This window comes from Halichoerus grypus, chromosome 10, assembly GCF_964656455.1.
Source record: "Halichoerus grypus chromosome 10, mHalGry1.hap1.1, whole genome shotgun sequence".
NCBI classification, from domain to species: Eukaryota; Metazoa; Chordata; class Mammalia; order Carnivora; family Phocidae; genus Halichoerus; species Halichoerus grypus.
In genome coordinates, this window is record NC_135721.1 from 71,365,409 (window position 1) to 71,386,125 (window position 20,717).

General features: G+C 56.7%; 1 protein-coding gene across 2 annotated transcripts in view; it reads right to left on the minus strand.

The window, feature by feature from the left end:
• The window catches only part of TTC7A (tetratricopeptide repeat domain 7A), a 116,335-nt gene that overhangs the window by 31,669 nt on the left and 63,949 nt on the right, over window positions 1-20,717 (minus strand). For both annotated transcript variants that reach the window (XM_036121655.2, XM_078056608.1), the window contains exons 12-15: window positions 14,401-14,518; window positions 13,291-13,348; window positions 12,107-12,179; window positions 10,201-10,361 (exon numbers count right to left, since the gene is read on the minus strand). In XM_036121655.2, coding sequence (XP_035977548.1) covers window positions 10,201-10,361; window positions 12,107-12,179; window positions 13,291-13,348; window positions 14,401-14,518 — 410 coding nt within the window. The remainder of the gene's footprint in view (window positions 1-10,200; window positions 10,362-12,106; window positions 12,180-13,290; window positions 13,349-14,400; window positions 14,519-20,717) is intronic.

Here is a 20,717-nt window from a genome sequence, read left to right on the forward strand (position 1 = left end):
CCATGTGCTCTGTCCCACCCCAGGGGGGAGGCTGCTAGGGCTACCGAAGGAGTCCTGGGTCCTGGATTACACAGTTCCGTCCAATCGAAGTGGCATGTGCGCCCTGGTCCTCGTAGGGAGGCCCAGTGAGGCCACAAGGCCACTCTCCAGGAGCTCACGCCCTCCCTAAGAATGCCACCAGAGCTTGGGTAGTCCACTCTGGCCACCTCATGCCCAGGCTCGGGGCTCCCTCAGCCACCGTCCCCACCACACACTCATCCACCGCGTGCTCTGGTCAAGGCGGGGACCTGCCACCTCCTGCGTCACCTGCACTGTCCAGCACCCTGGGGGCACAGGCAGGCACTCGGCCCACCTGAACAGGACCAGCCCCTGCTAGACCATGAAGCACCTCAGCCTTGCGGGGTCTGTCTGCCTCTGGGTCAGCCCTCCTCCTGGGGGGGGAGGGAAGACGCAGACCAGCAAGGCTGGAGTCTCTGTGTGTTCCCACACAGCATCTTTAGGCCCATCTGCCCAGCCGCTCAGGCCAGGGGCTGATGGAGGAAGTTCTTGGGGGATGCACGGTCTGCCTGGCATCTGCCGCCTCTTCCTCCTCCCTCGCGTCCTGGGCCCTGCCTGGCCCCTGGCCCCTGGCCCTGGGGCAGGATCAGCCTGCTAAATTATTTGTCAAAAGGATTAAGATTTGGAGCCATTCCCACCTGAGGCAAAGACAGATCATTTTTTCCCACTGCCATAAAGAACAGATATCTTAGGGTGCACATCCTCAAAACTGGGTGAACATGAGCCCTTCCAAAAAAAAAAAACATATTTGAAAAAGAATTATTTAGTAAATAGGGGATATTTTTGGGAAGATGGCTCGAGCTAAGCAAGCACTGTCTGGGGGTCACAGGTCATCTTGTCCATTTCCCCCTTTCCAGGAGCCTCGGATCATTCTCTCCTGTGTCCCCTCCCTGGCTGCCCCCCACAGCACCCAGCTCCTGGTGCTAGGGGAGTATGTAAGGAGCAGAGGCGGCTGCAGGGAAGGGCCTGGGCTGTGTGGGGCGCAAGCACAATGGGTCCACATTTTCCCTTTCCTCTTCCTGGAAACGGCTCCCTATAAAATCCCGCAGCACATGCAGCAAACGCCCGAGCGCAGCCACCTCCGGCCCGTGGCTCACTCCCCAGCAAACGGGACCTGGTGCTGAAACAGCCGTGGGCACCGGACAAAAGCAGGTACACGCCCAGGCCCCGGCACCTTCCGGTCACGGCACCACCCAGGAAGGCCTGCTGGGAGGACTAAGGGCAACAGAGCCCTAGAAAGGCAGCCCTGGCGCACAGCCACCCCACAAGCCAGGTCTCCCCAGCCCACGCCATCACTGCGAGTCTTCCCTAGCAGACCCTGTGACCGGCGGGGACCACGTCTTTCTTATCTCTGCATCCCCAGCGACGGACCTAACGTCACTCAACAAATGTTGAATAACAGAAGGAGTTTGAGCCACAAGGGCTCACGGAGGCCTGGGGAGCTGCGGGAGAAGTCCAAGGAAGAGAGGCTGCAGTGTCCCATGGAACTGTCCATTCTTCCTGGTCCCACCAGCCCCATGCGTCTGGCTCCTGGGCATCATGGGAGCCCCCATGGTGGGGGAGGGGATGGCGACAGGTGTGGCAAATGCACCCAAGGGGGAATTATCTCTTTAAAGGACAGTAATTAGTAATTCCGCCTGATGGCTGTGCCGTGCTGTTTTAATGAAGAGTTCTATTTTTACAGAAAACACATAATTGAGTGAAAAAGCAGGCTATTCTTTGAGTCAGGCGGCCACGCCTCTGGAAAGTCTAACTTCCCAGGGCCGGGAGGCCAGAGCTGCACACTGCACGGGGCAACACCAGGAGTGGGCCCCATCCTCCGCGCCCCGCGTCCGACTCGGTGCTGAGAAGCAGGCTCCGCGTCGGCTGACCCAAGTTCAAACCCCGGTTTCCCCTTCTTCTAGCCATGGGGCCTCCAGGGCAAGTCCTTTTACCTTCTCAGAACTTTAGTTTTGTATCCGTAAAATGGGAATGACAGTATCTGGTACACCCGGGGGTGGGGGTGGGGCTGTTCTGTGGGGAAAAAATGTGCAGAAAGGCCTAGCGGGGGGCTCGCACTTCATAAAGTGCCCAATCCAGGTTTGCCCCACTTGCCATCATTTACCCAGGCCTGATCGTGTACAGCTGCTTACTTATGCCCTCCTGTGTAAAGTGGGAGTAACGGGGGGCGGTTGTTCTTCCTCCCCGGGTCCCTAAGGAGATGAGGACTTAAAGCTAGTGGGGTGTCCAGAGTAGTGCCTGCCACCGAGAGCAAGCACCGGGCGTACTGTTCTCTTATTATCATTGAAGCTCATGGGGTTCAAGCTTCTCAGGGCTGTTCAGCCTGCCTGCCACCTGGCTTGGGTTCTAGCCCCCGCTCTCTGCCCTGTACCAGCTGTCTGGCCTTGAGATACCATCTAGCTTTTAGCTTTCCCAGTTTTTTCAAGTAGGAGGGCTGTAAAGAGCAGAAAATAAACACACCCAAGCAAGAAAACAGGGTAAGTGGAGTGAAGGCTGTAAGACGCCAACATCTGTGTGGGGTCCCTCCTTCCCCCCAGAGCAACGAACTAAACCACTCCCACGGTCTACCCGTCGGAGGGTCTACTGGGGTGCCCTGGGCGTCCAGCCGTGGGGCCCCCGCAGGGAGGAGGCGGGGGCAGGGCGTAGGCCACGGTCTCTGCTCCAAAGGGGAAGTTCAAACAGTGTATCTAAGGCAATCAGGAAACAAACCAGAAGAGAATCCAGTGCTCAATCGAGTAGTTCAGGTTTCAGTTTTGACCAACCGGGATGAGGGGTGGGAGGCTTCTAGGCAAAGTGGAATGGGTGGGCTGGCCCAGCAGGGGTGACGGCTTGGAGCCGTGCGGACGCCCCACCCCTAGTATGGGATGGGGGCAAGGAAGGAGCAGGCCACCCCCTCACCCCCATTCAGGCTGGAGTCATCTGGCTCCAACACCTGGCTCTACCCAGTGGCCCAGGAAGCCAGACAGGTGCAGGGCGATACGCGTCGCACACACTCCTCCAAATTCCACGCCTCTGGGAGACTCCACCAGGGAAAATAACTGGTTAAACTCACACACATGCTCTTTGAGGGTCTTATTTTAAAGTGACTCCAACAGGTGACCTCCCTGAAAGGCAGAGGGCCAGAGTGAAGCCCAGCTTTCTCACCTTCCTAGAGACTAACCCCCAACATGGAAGCGACCCTGACGGCGGCTCTTAGCCCTAAAAAACAATGATTTCCCCTTGGGTCTGGAGCATTAACTGACCTATGTCCCCTCATCTTTTGAGGCTCACACTGATCCACCACCTCTTAATGAATTCATTCAAAATGAACTAACTTTGAAGTATGAAACATCAACAGCCAGCAAGCTTCTGCTTCCAGAAATGAGCCCCTCCTTGCTTCAAAGGCCCTGCCCCGCCTGGAGAACAGCCTCAGGGCATTTCTGAGAGCAAGCCTGCACCTAAGCACGCCTGTGGCCGGCTGGATGGCTAGGCATTCTTATCTGTGCTGACCCACGGCTGACCCAGCAGGCCTCCAGGCCCTGCTTCCTTCAGCTGCCGCCTACCTCCAGTTATCTCCAGCTGACTCTCCAAACACAAACGCAGGATCTTGACAGATAAGAATACAAACCCTGCAGAGCCTTTCCATGACCATTCAGGAACTTCCAGAGAGAAGGTCTAGGTAGAAGAAAGGTAGGGTCCCAGCCTGGTGTAAATCACTGAGAAGCAAACACCTTGGTCTTGATCTGTAACCTCCGCCCAGTGAGCAGAACCCTGGGGGACCCAAAGACCACCCACTGCAGAGGGGAGGCCAGCCCTGCCTCATGGGCAAGAATGCCCTCTCTCCCTGGGGCGGAAAGGCTTTGTCTTGGGGCTGGGCCGCAGTGCTTGCCTCCCGCAAATGTTGTAGGCTGGGAGACCAGGGAGTGAGGATCAGGAAACAAAGAGCTAAAATCACTTCAAAACAAATTAAGAATAACTTTGGGAAAAAAAACAAAAACAAAAAACACTGCAAATAATACCTTCCTTTCCTTCTCTTCCTGAAACCAAACAAGCTGGGTCATCGACCCTCCTGTCTGAGCATAAGCAGACTGGCAGGGGGAGACCGAGGCCCCCGACTGCAGTGTCCCACGGAGCAAGATCACAGGAGACTCCACAGAACAACCAGCAAAGGGAAATGCTGAACGTCAAACCAGCTTAGCTGATGAGGAACTGACCTCTGGGGAAGAAAGTGCTGTTGCCAGTGATTCTGCCTGGCTTAGCACTTCCCTCAGCCCCAGGGCCTGCAAGTTTAACCCCTGGCTCTTGTCCTCACGGTGGGGGGGCTGTGCTAGCCAGACATGTTTAATGAATCCGGCAAAGTGATAAACTATGTTTGTGTTAATACCTTTGATTCCAGCCCCCTCACTGGAGTGTGGGTGTTGGTATTTTAAGTGTCTTTTTGATCTACTACAAGTCCTTAGTAAGAGCCATCCAATAAACACACTGGGTTTAAGTCAGAAATGTTAACACAGTCCCGGGACTCCGATCCTTCTGCCTAGTGGAAGGCACCAACAGAAATAACCTGAGAAAAAGGTGAGGCAGGCCAGGTAGATCAGAGAGGTGCCCTTGAGGCCACAGTTAGCCTCAGCCAGAACCAGCCAAGGTCTGGCCCCAGCTCAGCCTAGTTATCAGCTCGAACATTTTCCAAAACAGCCTAGGTTTCCTGGGGGAGATGGCTGTGCGACAGTCTGTTTACACACGGCGAGCTCCAGCTTGCAGAGAGGGCCGTACTATTCCTGCGCTGGGGGCTCTACACACCATCCCCTAGGATCTCCCAAGTCCCACGGGCCCCGGGCTGGGCCGGGCGGACACTCCCGCAAGGGCCTAACGGGACCCCCAGGGTGGGGCGGGAGGAGGTGGTCTTGCCAGTTGCCTCCGCTGCCACCCGCCAGTCTACCCATGGTCTGGGTTTTTCAAAACCAGTCTGGCCGGCTGCCAGGTCTGGGTGGGGGCGGTGACTGACAGGCTGGTTACTGGAAAGCTCCCATCATGAAGCCTAGGAATTTTGTTTGGTTACCATGGTGACCTTCACTACAAGCGCACTGACTAAACCACAAGGAATCTGTTACCTAAAACCAGGGCCCCTGGAGCCCCAGCTTCAGAAGCCATGCTTATCAGTGGCCTGTTCCCCTTGACCCCATACCCCTGCCCCCCCACCCCCGCCCCGAGCCTCCCAGCTGCGTTCCGTGGCCAGGACTAGCACAGGCAGCCCGGAGCTCACACAGGACGAGACCACGCACATTCCGGCCCACCGGGCCTGGCTTGGACACCGGCTCTAAATAGGGAGTTTGCTGCCCCCCTGAGGCCCCCTGCAGGCCGGCCAGGGACGGCCCGGCCAGCACATGTGTCCAGGACTTGGTGGGAAGCCCTCAGGATCTCAGGACGCTGCGCCACGTGTCTGGTTGCCCCCGTGCCAGGTTCACACTGTCCCCGCGGGGCCGTCGGTCTCTGCCTCATCACGTTTCTGCCTTTTAAACCCAAGCTCCGTTAACTAAAGGTCATCCCACAGCACGCAAATCAATATCCTCTTTGCTTTGCTTTCTAATCCCTGAATTTAGGGGGATTTTCAGAAGTTCAGCTCCACAAGGGCTGGGTTTTTCTCCAGCAGTGTTCAGCCTGCCTGGCGGAACGGTGGCCTCCTGTGCAGCTAAGGAGCTCCCACACCTGTCACGGGGCTTGCCGTCTCTGCCCGCGCCTCCCGGGCCCGGCACGAACGGCGCCCTCCCCCAGCTCTGCGCCCACTACGCGGCCCGCCCTCGGGTCCCACGCGGCTGGTGCGCTGCCTTCCAGACCCCTCCACGCTGCCGCCCTCGAACATGCTTCTAAACCCACCGCCAGACCTTCTTTTGTCTGAGTCTCGCCACAGGCCTTGGAGGCAGAGGCAGGTAGGGCAGATGTCAGGGTGTGGCATTTGGGCAAGCCGCTGGAGGTGGCACAGGGGAGAGACAGCACGACCGGGAGGGCAGGAGCCCCACTGTGACCCTCACGTGGGGAGAAGCTCACATGGAAAGGGCTCCATTCTGCACACTGGCCGGCCCCCCCCGGGCCCCGTGCCAGACCCCCTCCTCCCTCGACACTGGCCTTTCAGCCTCTTCCTTCGCTAAGACAGCCGCTGGGAGCCAATGCACGGGCAGGTTCTGCAGAGGACAAGAGCCTCTGAAAAGCCTCAGCCCCTTAGAGCAGCCTTCAGGGCCGGGGCGGGGCGGGGGGGCTCCCGGTGGCATACAGACCTCGGGCTCTCACATGGAGACCTCGCTGGGGACACGGAGGCCAGGCTGAAGGGGGACGGATTTTGTTTTGTTTTGCGGCCGTGGTGTTTACTGGCCCGGCTGGTGAACCATCTGCTGTGGCAACAGCTGGAGCCTCACACCACTTGTTCCGGCGCGGGGAGCGGCTGGAGAAGCAGGGCGCAGTCTCCGTGCAAGAGCAAGGACATTTTTCAGGGATCCCTGGCCAGTAACAGGCTCAGTGACATTTCCTGCTAATCCACACGTCTCTGTACTCTGCCGTCCCATCTGTGGGGAACCAGTCGTGCCTTATTCGCAAAGAGCCGTGGTCATGCTCTATGGTCACTCCGACAGAGCTGTGGTCAGGGGATTTTCCACACCCCCTCCCAACCTCCTGTATATATGTATTTTTTTTAAGGGTTGATTTTTTTTTTTTTTTTAAAGATAGCAGAAGGGGCGCCTGGGTGGCTCAGTCATAAAGCGTCTGCCTTCGGCTCAGGTCATGATCCCAGGGTCCTGGGATCGAGCCCCGCATCGGGCTCTCTGCTCGGCGGGAAGCCTGCTTCTCCCTCTCCCACTTCCCCTGCTGGTGTTCCCTCTCTCGCTGTCTCTCTCTGTCAAATAAATAAATAAAATCTTTAAAAAAAATAAAATAAAATAAAGATAGCAGAAATGTATTGTCTCACAGTAGGAGGCCAGATGCACCCTTATTTATTTTTTTTAGTTAGTTCTGTAGCCTTTTAGGCCTGGCTTCAATCAGGACAGGGGTCCTCATGGCCCTGGAGGGGAGGGGCTCACGGTGGCTTCGAGATAAAGAATCTGCCACTGCTTCTCTATCCCTACTGTCCCCACATGGGCAGACTTTGCAGAGTGAGGCACCACGGAGAATGGGATGCTCTGGTCCCCTTTCTGCAGTGACACAAAACAGAAGAACCCTAGGGCTGGGACTCAAACTCTTTCCCTCCTTGGGCTCGGACCTCAGAGAGGTCTCCCTGCTGCCAGCCCCATGGCCCGAGCTCCTGACGCCCTAGCAGTGACCTTGTGGTGTCTGGATGGGGCAGCTCTGTTCTCATGCAGAACCTGCCCCTTCAGAAGGCTCCTGCTAGCAGAAATAGGGACACAGGTGACACAGAGGGGCACAGTTATCCTACAAATTGACCACGACCACAGTCTGCACTGGGGAGGGGCTTGTCACCTGTTTTGGGTTTAGGGTTCCATAGAGGATCTGGTGAAAGCCATCTCCCTGGACCCAGGCGCATAGGCACAACTGTTAGGGTTCAGGTCTAGGCATTCTTGGAGGCCCAGAAGCCCACCCATGGGCCTCACGAGGGGGAGTCACCAACCTCGGCAAGGACCACCTCTCCCCACCCCCCACGAAGACACTTTCAGCGAGTGAAGCATCTCCTTGTGAAGGAGTCGGCCCCTGAGTGAGGTGGGGGCAGGAGGGAGGGAGCGCCCTTGAGGGGAAGGGCACACACACTACTGACAAGGGGGAGGAAGACTGGGGAGAAGGGGGCTTCCTCACCCAGCCCAGGAGCCCAGGAGGCACCTCCCCTGAGGTGGGCTGGGGGTTGAGGGAGAGCCAGAGCGCTGCGCTCCAGACCCAACACTCCTCCCTTCCCCACAAGCTGTGGGCTTCAAGCAGATTTTCAAAAAGTGCCATTAGCCTCCCCACATCAGGCCAGGGGACGTGATTCTGCCAGCAGAAAGCATTCGGCCCAAAATTAGGAAGAGACACTGCAGCAAGATGCCAGACGCTGGAATGGGAGGCTCCTTGCTGGGACTGGGGGCCCGAGGAAGGGCCAGGTGGGCAGCATGAGAATCCCCTGCCCCATTTCCATCAGGACAGCTCTGTTCCCCTCTGCTCCCAGATAGTCTCCACTGGCAGGTAACATTGCACTTGGGAAAAGGACTTGCTGGTCAAACAACATCTGATGGCAGGCCCAGCCTCTCTTTCTTGGGACACACACTCTGACCTGGGGCAGGGCCAGAACCCCTCCCCACTCTAGGAGTCTAAGATTTTCCTCCGCACAGTTTTTGTTTCCATCAAAGCCTAATTGACAATAGAGTAAACACACACACACACACACGTGCGTCCACACACACACATGCACATGCATGGCTGGCAGCAGTGGGTCAGACTCTGCCTGACAGTCGTGAGAGTGGAGCTTGGGAAAAAGCGAGGTAACTGGTACTGGGAGAGGAGGACCTTTGTCCTGTGTATATTTTCACTAGAAGTAAAAAAAAAAAACAACAAACTTCTACACAGTAGGTGTTGCTGTATTGTGCTTGGGATTAATGAGACAAGGGAACTCATCTCTTGTCCACACACACTATTTTATCTGTTTTAGTATTCCCTAAACTACATGCCTTTACAAGGGAACTGATTTCAATTTTAGTAATCTCCCAAATGCAGGGCTGAGGCCAAGAGTCGGGGCCATCTCCTGAATGTAAATGGGCTCTGTCGAGTTGGCCATGCATCAGCTCTGCTTACACCTGGCTGTGGGCACCTGAGGCGGAGGACAGGAAGGGTCAGGAGTCAGGGTGCTGTGGGCAGAGGCTCAGTGTGGACTAGGAGAAGCAGGGCTGACCTGCAGGGGGAACGCCGCCCTTGGCTTTGTTCACTGGGGCCTGCTCTTCAGTGGGGCACACTGGGGAGCTTACCATAAGGGCTCTCTGCTGCTCCCAAAACACCCTTCTTAGCCTTGGAGAGGACAAAGCCATCCTGTAAGGTGTGCAGGCAAAGCTACCATGGCATCCTCTGAAGGAGGCCAACGGCACAGGAAAGCCAGCTCTGTCCCCGATGAGCTAGGGACGGACAGAGGCAGATGCCCAGGCTCTGCACATGAAGGGAACCTCCTTGGGCTGGGATAATTGCAGCTTCCCTTTATCACCTAACACGGCTGTGGGGCCCACCAATTTCCCCTGATGCTTTGTGAGCCCCCCTCCAGGGAGCCAGCACCATGCTTCTTTCTGCTCTCTGAAGCAAGACAGCCCCTGGCTGGCTCTAAATAGCCCTTCTTCAGACCCGAAGGGGGAATATGGTGGGAATGGGGGTGCTCAGGGGCCCCTCATCCTGGGCTCACAGGGATCAGAGAAACAAGGTCTATTATACCCAGTGTCACATGCCTTGGGGGAAGAGGACAGAAATCCAAAGATGACAAACCTCCTCATTCCCTCCTGCAGAGCAACGCACCCTCCTGCCTCATCTGGCCCAGCACGGCTCTTGTTCCCCAGTGTCCTGGTTGGGTGGCAGTGGGTCCTCCATGTATAGGTGGGGGCAGGAGACTCTCATCCTGCCACACCCACCATGGCCTGGGCCAAATGCAGCGTGAACCCTGCTCTAAAGAGAGGGGCATCTAGGCAGTGTGGCCTGGTGGGGGGGATGTGGAGTTGCTGAGGATGGAGGGAGAGGCCAGGACTGCTCTGGAAGGAGAGAACCCCTTTCCCCCAATGCCCGTGGCCTGCCTGGAGGCAGGGGGATGGCTCACCTGGCCTCCGCCAGCCCAGCCAGCGTTAGAAGCTCATCCTTGGCTGGCTGTGCCAGGGTTATGATTAAGTTACACAAGTTAGTGGCCCCATGTGGCTCAGATGCAGAGCCCAGGGCGGCGTGGAAGCAGCTCGAGCACGTGCACTTGAACACAGTCTCCCCTGTGGTCCACGTAGCCCCCGTGGGGCCCGCAGCTGCTGCACAGAGCTCGCCACTCCCCGCCGGCGCCTCCTGGCACTCAACGCCAGAGCCCTTCTCTGACCCCACGGGGCCTCGCCCCACCTTGACCCTCCTGCCAGGGGGTGTGCATGCAGTAGGCACTTAATCAGTGTGTGGCAGGGTGGGGGTGTGCGAGGGCACCCGTGTCTGCGGCAGGCCAGCCCCCAGCCGTGTCCACAGGAAACTCACTTGAAGTTCTCGGGATACTCCGTGATGGCCATGTTGACCACGTCCAGGGCATGCTGGTAGTGCTTCTGGGCCGAGAAGAGGAGCGCCAGCAGGTGGAGAGCGTTGGCATCATCCCGGCACACTTTCAGGGCCTCCTGCAGCTGCTCCATGGCGCTGGAGATCTGCCCAAGAAGACTGCCAGCTTAGTGACCTTCTCCAAGGCCCAACCTTCCCCCCCAGGATCCTGGGGGGCGGGGCTGGTGCTCTGACGAGAAAACACAGCCCTAAGTACCATGGTGAGAGGGATCTGCCGTCCCAAGTCAGGCTTGGGCAGCCAGCTGCTGCTCGGGGGTAAAGAGGAGCAGGTTTATGGTGCAGCACAGAGGATCTGGGTGGATGCGGGGCTCTATGGAGGCCACCCAGGTCCCGGCGTGCAGACCTAGAGGTGGCCTGTCCTCCGCACCTGTGCATGCAGGGATGGAGGCCGACACACAAACGCCTCTTCCGACCCAGAGGCCCACCGTGGCCAGAGCTTCGGCTCTGGGGTCAGGTGGGGGCATGGATGCCAGCCCTGCCACTTCCTAGCTGGAGCCTTCGGGCGACCTCTCTGAGCTGCAGTTCTTAGCTACAACATGAGGAGGACGGTCCTGCCTGTGCCAGTGGCCGCGAGGGCAAGATGACGTAAGAGAACGTTCTGCACAGTCCTGCACGTGTGTGAGATGTGCCTGTCCCTCCTCAAGCCCCCAGAGCCCAGGCAGCCGTGGAGCAGTAAGACGCTCCCTTCTCATCCTGAGGGCTGTGTTCTCTCATGCTCTCGGGGCTGGAGACTTCCTCGGCTCCTGCAACTCTCTCCACATCGGGGCCCTATCCTGCCAGGAACCTCGGGAGTCTTTTCTAGAAAGTCTTGCTCCTTACCACACCTCAGACATGGGCCGCCCGTGCTCCCCGAAGGGGCCTATGGTGCAGGCCAGCTGGGGCCTTCGGTCCCTGGCCCGCTCTCCCCCCAGCCTCTGCGCATGCTGTGAGGCCTAATGCCAGGCCCGGACTCCGCCCGCGGGAACCTCCTTTTATGGAAAGTTCAAGGAAAGGGAAGGAAGCCACGTTACCGTGGCCACTCGTTCAGCTTGCCCGTGATTCTGCAGGGTGAAGCCCATTATCCTGGGCCGAGTATCCAAACCCACAGCTGTCATTACTCAGCTGTCACGTGCTCTGAGCAGGATGGGCTGGAGGCTATCAGACTCAGGTGGGCCAGGTCTAGCTGAGAGCCCATGCAAGGGTCCTCAGCTCCCTGAGGCTCCCAAGATCTGGGGTCCCCCAGGAAACTGAGTGCCAGGCTCCACTGGCCCGGCCCCACCATCTCTCTGGGAGGACAGACACCATTCATCAGAGGTGGCTGAATAATTCACGATTTTAAAAAATGTATCACCAAAGGTTTATCATGAAGTTGACTGGCAAGAGAAGCACCGGTGCTTTTACAGAGGGCTAAAAATAAAGTGCTCTCAGGTATTTGCGCATGTGTTCTTTGGAACACCACAGCAGAGTGATGTTCTTTAGGGAAAGTGGTGGAGAGGTTCCAAGGGCCTCACCCCGGACCTGGAAGTCAGGAGCCCCATGGGGAAAGCTTGGTGGAAGATGAGGACATAAATGCTTCCTGCGGTCACTCAGCAACTTCTCAGGAGACCGAACTCTTCAAGGGGGCCTGAGGGCAGAGAATAATCCCTTCCTGTGTGCCCACCATGGGCTTTACCATATTTTCTGACTCAATCCTTACTGGGTCCCTCGGAGGTGCAGTACGAAGGTGCTCACTCAACAGACAAGAAAACGGACTCAGAGGTCAAGTCCCTTGCAAAGGGCCACGTGGCTGGGCAAAGCAGGAGCAGCTCCACAGCCCTCAGGGACCTGGGAGTTAGGAAATGTGACAACCCACCTGGCGGACGAGGGCCAGCTGCAGGGAGACATAGAGGATGACTTGGGGGTCACCGGGCGCCAGCTGCTGGGCTCTGTATGGGGAGAGGGAGTGATAGGTCAGTGAGCAAGGACTGAGCACCCGCTGTGTGACGTGGGCCTCCAGCTTGCCAGCCCTCTGCTGGGTGCTGCAGGGCGATACGTCGGGGGTTCTCAGAGGGTGCCCGGTGTGGGAGGATGGCGGCGGCAGCCCGTGGGCGGCAGGCTCCAGGAGAGCTGGCTGAGGCCCTGTGGTTGCCTTGTGCAGAGCCTGGAGCTTGACCTCCCCACCCTAAGACAGAGGGGAACACTCCTGCAGGTGGAGGGGCTGGGAATGGCCTCTCTGGGACAGAAGCCTTGGGAATGAAGTGCTGGCCCTTGGTAGCTCAGTGGGGACTGGCCCGGATGGGACTCTGTTACCTCCCTGGGTTCAGGAACAACCTGCCCCAGAGAGGGGTTGGATGTGCTAACATGTTCCCATAAAGATGGCACAAGGAGTCTAGGGCAGGCCCCAAGCCAGCAGCTTCCACAGCAGTATTCGGGGGGAGTAAGACCCACAGGGCTCAGAGAGCAGAGCCCTGCGTTGGGCCAGAGGAGCGGGCGGAAGGATGCTCAGGTGGGGCCCAAGGCTATGGAGGAGGCAGGGGCTTAGCAAGGATGGGTCTGAGGGAGGGAGGGAGGGCCACCACAGGGGAGGGACTTCTCTGGCATCCCTTCCCTCCTTCTCTCCAGGACCCTGGCTGCCAGGAAATCTCTGTGAGGACTGGTGTGGGGGTTCCTCATAGGCCTCAAGTCAGAGAGGGGCTGGCAGGAGGCAAACACCAATTTTGAGCCCCTGCTATACTTAAGGCACATACGCAAGGTGCTTTTCTAGCTTTGTCTCACAGAATTCTCACAACAGTCATGGGCTCTGATTCCCATGTTAGAGTCCTGAGCTCCAGAGGGGAGGGGCTGAGCCTGGGGGCACCCTACCATCACCGAAGGCTCAGCCTGCCCACCCAACCCCAAAGGCCTGTCCCTGCTTCCCGCGGGAGCTCTCAGAGCCCTGGTTTCCTGTCAATAAAATGGGGCCAGAAACCTTCATTCTGCCTCCAGCAGAGGGTCCAGGAAGATAAAGCGCGTGAATGTGCCACCTGGTGCCTCTGCTGGGCCGGGGGCCCGCCTCACCTCTCCAGGGTCTGCAATGCTTTCCGGTGCAACTCATCTTGCTTGGATTTCAGAGTCGCTGCAGGAGACAAGACGGAGACGGAGCCATGAGGACTTGCTGGAGGGCTGCGGACCCAGCCCTGCCCCATCCCGGGGACACAAGCTCTGCAGGGAGAGGCCCGATGAGGGCCCTGTTTGGCAAATGCTTGCACTCAAGCAGCTCTGGACTACTGCCGCCCACCACCCTCGTCAATGGGGGAGGGTGTGGGGTGTCCGCTTGGCCCCAGCTTCCCAGCATGTGTCTTGGCACACCAGCTCCTTCCATTCCTTTGCCTTCTTTGCTACCTGAGCCTTGAGAGACAGGCTCCATGGGCTGATGCCTGCCTCCTTGGGCTTACTTACCCACAGGCCTCCTCTTTTTTAACCATTTTTACAATTTTTCAGTGTTAAATTTTAAGGGCAGGCATTTGAAGCCTTAGCTGCACACGGACCCACCTGGTAAGCTTTAAAATGACTGTCACCCAGGTCCCAGCCCAGCCCTGGTCAGATTACTCTTCCAGGTTTAGTCTGCACGGGACCCCATCGCTCCCCTGCCTGCAAGCACACAGAAGTAGGTGGGCTGCCTCAGTGCTGGGAGGCCACGCAGCTGAGCTGGCAGGCTTCGGGAAAGGATGCCAGGCTCAGGGCAGGAAGAGTGGAATCCAGCCTCCAAGCACAAGTATAAATTAAACCGACTGTGTACCCAGCACTGTGCCGTGTGTCAAGGGAAGTTTAAAAGACCCCAGAAGGACACAGCAGTGCTGAGGGTAAGAGCAAAACAGGATAAAGACACTGTGGGACCCGGGCGGGCAGCATATTACAGACTGCGAGCACACAGGAGTTCCAGAGGAGGGGATCAGCTCTGCTGAGGGGCTGGGGCTGGGCCTTGAAGGGTGCGTCCATGAAGAGGGCATGTGTGAGAGTGATGAAGGCTGGGTAAAAGAGTGGAAATGGGACTGAGGGGTGTGTGAGTGTGTGTACTCACTGGAGATGTGCCAGGGGAGGGGGGGTGGGCACTGGTGGGACGAGATACCCGAGAGGCCACCGGGAAGCCTAAGCCCCCAAGCAGAGGCTCCAGACCCTGGCACTCACCGTCAGTGGCCTGCAAGCTGTATGTGAGGCCCAGTGCCAGGTAGCCCTTGGCAAGGAACTCCCCGGCTTCCTCCCCGAGGCCAATCACCACCATGGCAAAGCGCTCTGCCTCCTGCAGCTGCAAAGAGGAGAGGCGCAGGTCACTGGGGGGGCTTTCCTGGCCTCGGCACGCAGGCCGCTCAGTCACCAGCCTGGGACACCCAGGACTGCAATTCCTCATGTGCGGGCAGCGTGACCAGAGGCCAGGTGGCTTGTCTGAGACACACCGCCACTAAGTGGAAGAAATAAGGCTGTTTCCTCTGTCAGCGACTCCCTGGACCTCTTCCCTGCAACCCAAGGGCCTGGGCTCAGCATCACAGGGTACGGCCTCTCACAGGGAAAAGCTTCCCTCTCCCGAGACAGCCTAGCTCCCTAGAGCTTACTCTGCCATGAGCAGGGACCCAGGGCCAGGCCAGTCTGTGACAGCTCCTTTCACCATCTGGCTTCTGTCTGTGCCTGCCCTGTGCAGCAGAGAGAGGGAAGCCAGGGCCGGGGGACAGGCAGGGCCCTGGGCCTGGGTCTTGGGGACACCGCCAATCCTGCAGAATGGGTGGGCTGCCACTCTGGCTCTGTGAGCTCGCGCCCGGACACGGGGAGCTCAAACTTCTCAGGGGAAAAAGGCCCGAGGTTGTTTGTGTCCTGGGAGCAGGAAGAACTGCTCCAGTTGGAAAGGGACCAACCGATGCAGGTCACGCGGGCACACGCCATCACATGTGTCACGTGACACGAAGAGGGGCACGCACAAGGCAGTCCTCACGAGCCGTCTGGGGCACCCACAGCGGTCAGGCCGGTCAGGGAGGCGGGAGACAGCTGGGGGGTCTCTGCCGCGCCCACGCATGGCCCACAGGCCTCTAAGAGCCCGGGAACGTCGTCCGTCCCTGTGCCTGTGTACTGACGTCGGTGCCACCGAGAACCAAGACTGGCACCACCCCACAGCTAGGGGGCCGAAAGCCCCACTGCCACCCAGACGTCACGGCCCCCTGTGTGGGGCATCTTGCCCCCGGCAGAGGCCCATCAAGGAGCTACATTCAACCGGGGAGTAAGATTCAGACCCAAGTCGGCTTCTGGCATTCACGCCATGGTGGCTCCTGCCCCGCTCTTGTCCTTGCCACCTCATCCTGGCAGGAGAGAGGCAGCTCTGCGCATCTTATGGCCTGACCACTGGCCACAGCCGGGGCGCCGGTGGCCCCTCCATCACTGGAATGCGGAGCTGAGACCCTGAGACAGAGACCATCAGCGGAGGGGAGTTGGGTAAGCCTGCCCTCTGCGCACAGCCAGGGGAAGCTCCATGCAGGAAAAGGGCTCAAGGAGCAGAGATCCCACTGTGCCCGGAAGGGAAGCAATAGAACCCAAACACAAGGAAGCAGAGCATGTGAGCTGACAGCCCAGACAGAGATGGCGGGGTGGGGGTGGGGGGCTGAATCCCTCTGAGGCCTGTCCACCATCCCTGCCTAAGCCCGCCTGACGCATGCTGACCAGGGCAGTGCTCCAGCCCCCTCATGGCGGTGCTCCGGCTGCTGGCCTGGGCAGCGGGCCACCTCCGGGTTGGGGGGCTGGTCACTGAGAGGAGTAGGGAGTCTAAGGACCTAAGCTCTGACACCATCAGGCCCCAGGACTCAAGGTTTGGGGGAGGCCGTAGCTCAGGAAACCCCTCCGCTGCCTGCTGCCCAGCTTCGGCCGGCCAGGCGGGCCCACGGCTGTAGCGGCTAAGATCCGTGTCCTGCAGCACCTGGCCCAGCGGGCCCTGGGGCAGTGGGGGTGGTTGGGGGGGCCTGGGGGCCTACAGTCAGAGCCAGGTGGAGAGAAAAGCACTGAAAGATGAGCTCCCAGACACAGGCTCTGGTCCTCACCCAGCACCTGACAGCTGCGGAGCCTGGAACAAATCACTTAGTTTCTGTGCCCCAAAGGTCCTCTTCTGCAAAATGGAGACTTGGACCCCTCCCCCTACAACTGCTCCTTAGCACAGACCTCCACTGAGGCTTCTGCAGCAGCAGGCTCTGTGATGGGCCCAACTGGGGAGCCCCGATCACAAGGGAGGGGGATGCCCGGGTGAGTTCGAATGTAATCCCTGCAGGCTGACCCCATACGACAGGGTGGCTCTTAATTAAGGCTCCACTGTGTGATGTTGGCATGGGGCTAGTGGAGCTCCAAGAGAAGGACAATCATGTGGCTGTGGTTGTCCAAGGAAGACTAAGACTCATGGCAGAGGGGGGACAGGAGTCACCAAGAAAAGGGTTAAGTGAGCAAACTGCACCTCCCCCACCCAATATCCCATTGCTGATGCAGCTCATCTCATACACTGTCTTTAGGCATCATTACGCCCCATTCAAACAGGAGCAGGCTGGTTTATAAACCACCAAGTACAAGTTATAGAACCTAGAAACCTATTGCATCCATGTATATACAGTCTTCCCATGACCATGTCCTTCTACTCAGCAAATGCCAGCTTCTATCTCTTGTAACTCATGTAGGGAAGGTGCTGGGAACAAAGCTCAACAGTTACTGGCAAACAGGGAAAAGTCACTCTCCAGTTCATACACATCATATTCTGGGTTAGTAGAGCTCACCATACTTTAGCTTTGAAAGTGCAAATAGGGGCGCCTGGGTGGCTCAGTTGGTTGAGTGTCCGACTCTTGGTTTCAGCTCAGGTCATGATCTCCAGGTCATGGAATCAAGCCCCACATTGGGTTCTGTTCTGGGTGTGGGGCCTGCTTGGGATTCTCTAATCTCCCTCTCCCTCTGCCCCTACCCACCCCCCTCTCTCTCCCTCTCTAAAAAGTGAAAACAGGGGCACCCTGAGTGCCTCAGTCAGCTGAGCATCCGACTCTTGGTTTTGGTTCAGGTCATGATCTCAGGGTTGTAGGATCAAGCCCCACACTGGGCTCCATGCTCAGCAGGGAGTCTTCATGAAGATTTTCTCCCTCTGCCCCTCCCCCCACTTGTGCACTCTCTCTCTCTCTCTCTCTCTCAAATAAATACATCTTTAAAAAAAAGGTGCAATCATACATCCTTAGCTTGTCCAACTTGTGGCCCACTCTGACCCCCAGGTCAAGAGCCTTCCTCGGCCAGTACTTGCCAGCCTTGTCCATGAATTTAAGCACAGTGTCAGCATTTGTCTCAAATCAAACTCATAAAGCTTGAATGTACCGTGCTCACTTCGGCAGCACACACACAAAGCGTGAATGTACCATTTTCCTACATAGCCAACACTATTTTGGTTTCTATTACCTACTACAAAGCAGGCTTTTTGCATGTGAAGTCACTGCAGGGATAATGAAGGAAAAAAATGATCAATTCTTGTAAGTATGACAATATACACTATGATAACGTATGGTATTAATATACATGGGTGCTCTAACTGGCCAGTGAAAGGAAAAAATGCTATCAGAGCAAAAAAACCAAAAAAACAACAAAAACAAAAAACAAAATCAAAGACAAGAAAAAACCCAAAACAAAAACAAACTCAAAATTTGCATTTATTTTAAATATATCTTAAAAATTTGTGCATGTATATATTGTATATACTATATATATACACACACACACAACACACACACACACACAAATACATACACACACAATGCACCATTCCCCTTCATCTAAGACACAGGTGGCAATCCTAAAGCCCTTGAGAATGTGGCTTTGTCATTTTTGTTCTGAAGTACTAAAAGCCCACCCAAGTCCAGAATCAGTTCCACACTTATGAATAAGCTCTCCACGCAGACAGCAGGGCAGCCTGGAGGCTAAGACCACAGGCACTGGGGCCAGACTCCCTGAGCGCAAATCCTGGTTTGGCTACTTACTAACTGTGTGACCTTGGGCAAGTCCCCTCGCTTTGCTGTGCTTCAGTTCCCTCTTCTGTAAAATGGTGCAACAAGTGTCTGCCTCACAGACAGACATCAGTTGCTGGGAGGACTGAATGAGGTAAGACACAGTGAATGCTCAGAGCAGTGTTTGAATAAATGTAAGCCATTATGATTAGTTATTTAATTTCTATCTGTCATTGGTTGAATCTTCCAGACTCTACACAAGGATCAGCCCTGTGCAGTCCCCTGTGCCAGCTGGGCAGACCCTCGGACTCTCTACCCATGGTCCAGGACACACATATACCCACTAACCTACTCTTTGTCACAGTACTCACCCCTGCTGTGGGTAACATACTCGGATATTTCTGTCCTATTCTCCGATAGCCTATTTCAATTTTTTCTTAAGGAAGAATTCTAGGGGCGCCTGGGTGGCTCAGTCGGTTAAGTGTCTGACTCTTGATTTCAGCTCCGGTCATCAACAGGATCCTGAGATCGAGCCCCCACTCGGGCTCTGTGCTCAGCCAGGCTCTGTGCCCATCGTGGAGCCTGCTTGAGATCCTCTCTCTCCCTTTGCCCCTCCCCCCTTCTCGCACACGCTCTAAATAAATAAAAATAAAATCTTTAAAGAAATAAAGAAAGAGTTCTACTTCACAACCCACTAACAGGTCTCAACTTCCAATGTGAAAGGACAGCTCTAATCCAGTGGCTGACTGAGTTGCCCGGCACCCGCCCGTCTCCAGCCACCCCCGTCATCTTTCTCTCCGGGACTACCTCACTTGGCCTTTCCAATCTCCAGTCACTTCCTCTGGTGGCCTTGAAAGTCAACAGCTGGTGGCTCTGAGGTTGGGGCTGCTGTTTCTGCAAGATTAGCTCAGGTTACAGTGCTGAGCCCTCCTTGCTCATCAAAACACCTCCAAGGTGACGGGTTATTTATTTATTTATTTATTTTTATTTATTTATTTTTTAAAGATTTTATTTATTTGACAGAGAGAGAGAGACAGCGAGAGAGGGAACACAAGCAGGGGGAGTGGGAGAGGAGAAGCAGGCTTCCCGCGGAGCAGGGAGCCTGATGCAGGGCTCGATCCCAGGACCCTGGGATCATGACCTGAGCCGAAGGCAAATGCTTAACGACTGAGCCACCCAGGCGCCCCGGTGACGGGTTTTTTAAGTTCTTTTCAACCGTGTTCCTTCCAGTGATATACTGCTTTTTAGTATCTTACCTACGGCAGCCCTGTCACTTGGCCATGAACCCCAGGTAGAGACCCCCCACCCCACGCCCCTGCCCTTCTAGAGCGGTTTAGTGCCTGATGGCACAGGTGTTACACAGCTGAGGGTTCTGGGGTGCAGGGAGCTTAGAGGACCTATCCAAGGCCACCTGGCGAGTGAGTGACAGGACTGAGTGTCCAACCCAGGTCTCCTGAGCCTACATCTGTATCTTTCTGAGCTGCCTGAGTCATGGCCGCCCTCTGCGGTTCTTTACTTTCTTCCTCTCTGACCGTTTGGGAAAAGGATGCACGGAAGGCTCTAACGTTTGGACCCTTTGCTTGGGCTTTCCAGAAGTAAGGGCCGTGTTCCCATGACTTCACGAGTTCCGACGGCTCTCCAGGCCTCCTACTTTGTGCGCACACAGACAGGCCTCCGGCTCGCGCACGTTGCTCTTGTTCGGCTGCCTTCCACTTCCCAGGTTGCCTCATCCACCTTGCACTGGGCCGAATAGGTTGTACCCGGGCATTTCGGCCCCTTCCTCCCTTCCTGGGAACCGGAGAAAGTTCCCTTCTGAACCTGCCAAGCTTGTTGAAACAGCACCTCTGGTTCTCCTCAGGCCCTTCCCCGGGGGGCCTGGGACCTGTTGCTAACTGCCCCACTGAAAATGCACTTTTCCCTTCCTGAGGAATAGGACAAAATTTCCCTATTTCCACATCCAGTGGCGGGATGGCTGGCATTCTTTCTTCCCTGCCTCCTAAACGCTCAACTCCTCTTCCTGGCTCTGGCCACCCCTGGATCTGAAAAGGGAAGGTAAAAACACAAAAGCACCACCTCCCTTCGGAGAACCCGCTCTTTCGAAGGGGCTGTCACGGGGGCAGCTGCCGTTCGTCAGGTACCACAGTGTGCTAAGCAGCGACGCTCCTCGGCTCTGGTGTTCAGAGCCACCTGTACGGGGTGGATGTGACTGCTCCCGGGGGACAGAGGAGGCACAGAGAGGGCGGATTACTCCCCTAAAGTCACACAGCTACTAGCTGGGTGGGCAGGGATTTGAACGCTATGCTCTCTGCCTCCAAAGCCTGCACTGTTTCCACCACTTCATCCTGCCCCCTCAGGGAAGAGGCCGAGAGACAGCACCACAGACCTTTCCGAAGAGGAGCATGGCCTGCTTTCCCACTTCCTAACTCCTCTCTCGTGTGTGACACGCAGCACACATGCACATCCCCCCTCCTATCCTCCTAGGGAAGCCTCAACTTTTTAAATTACATA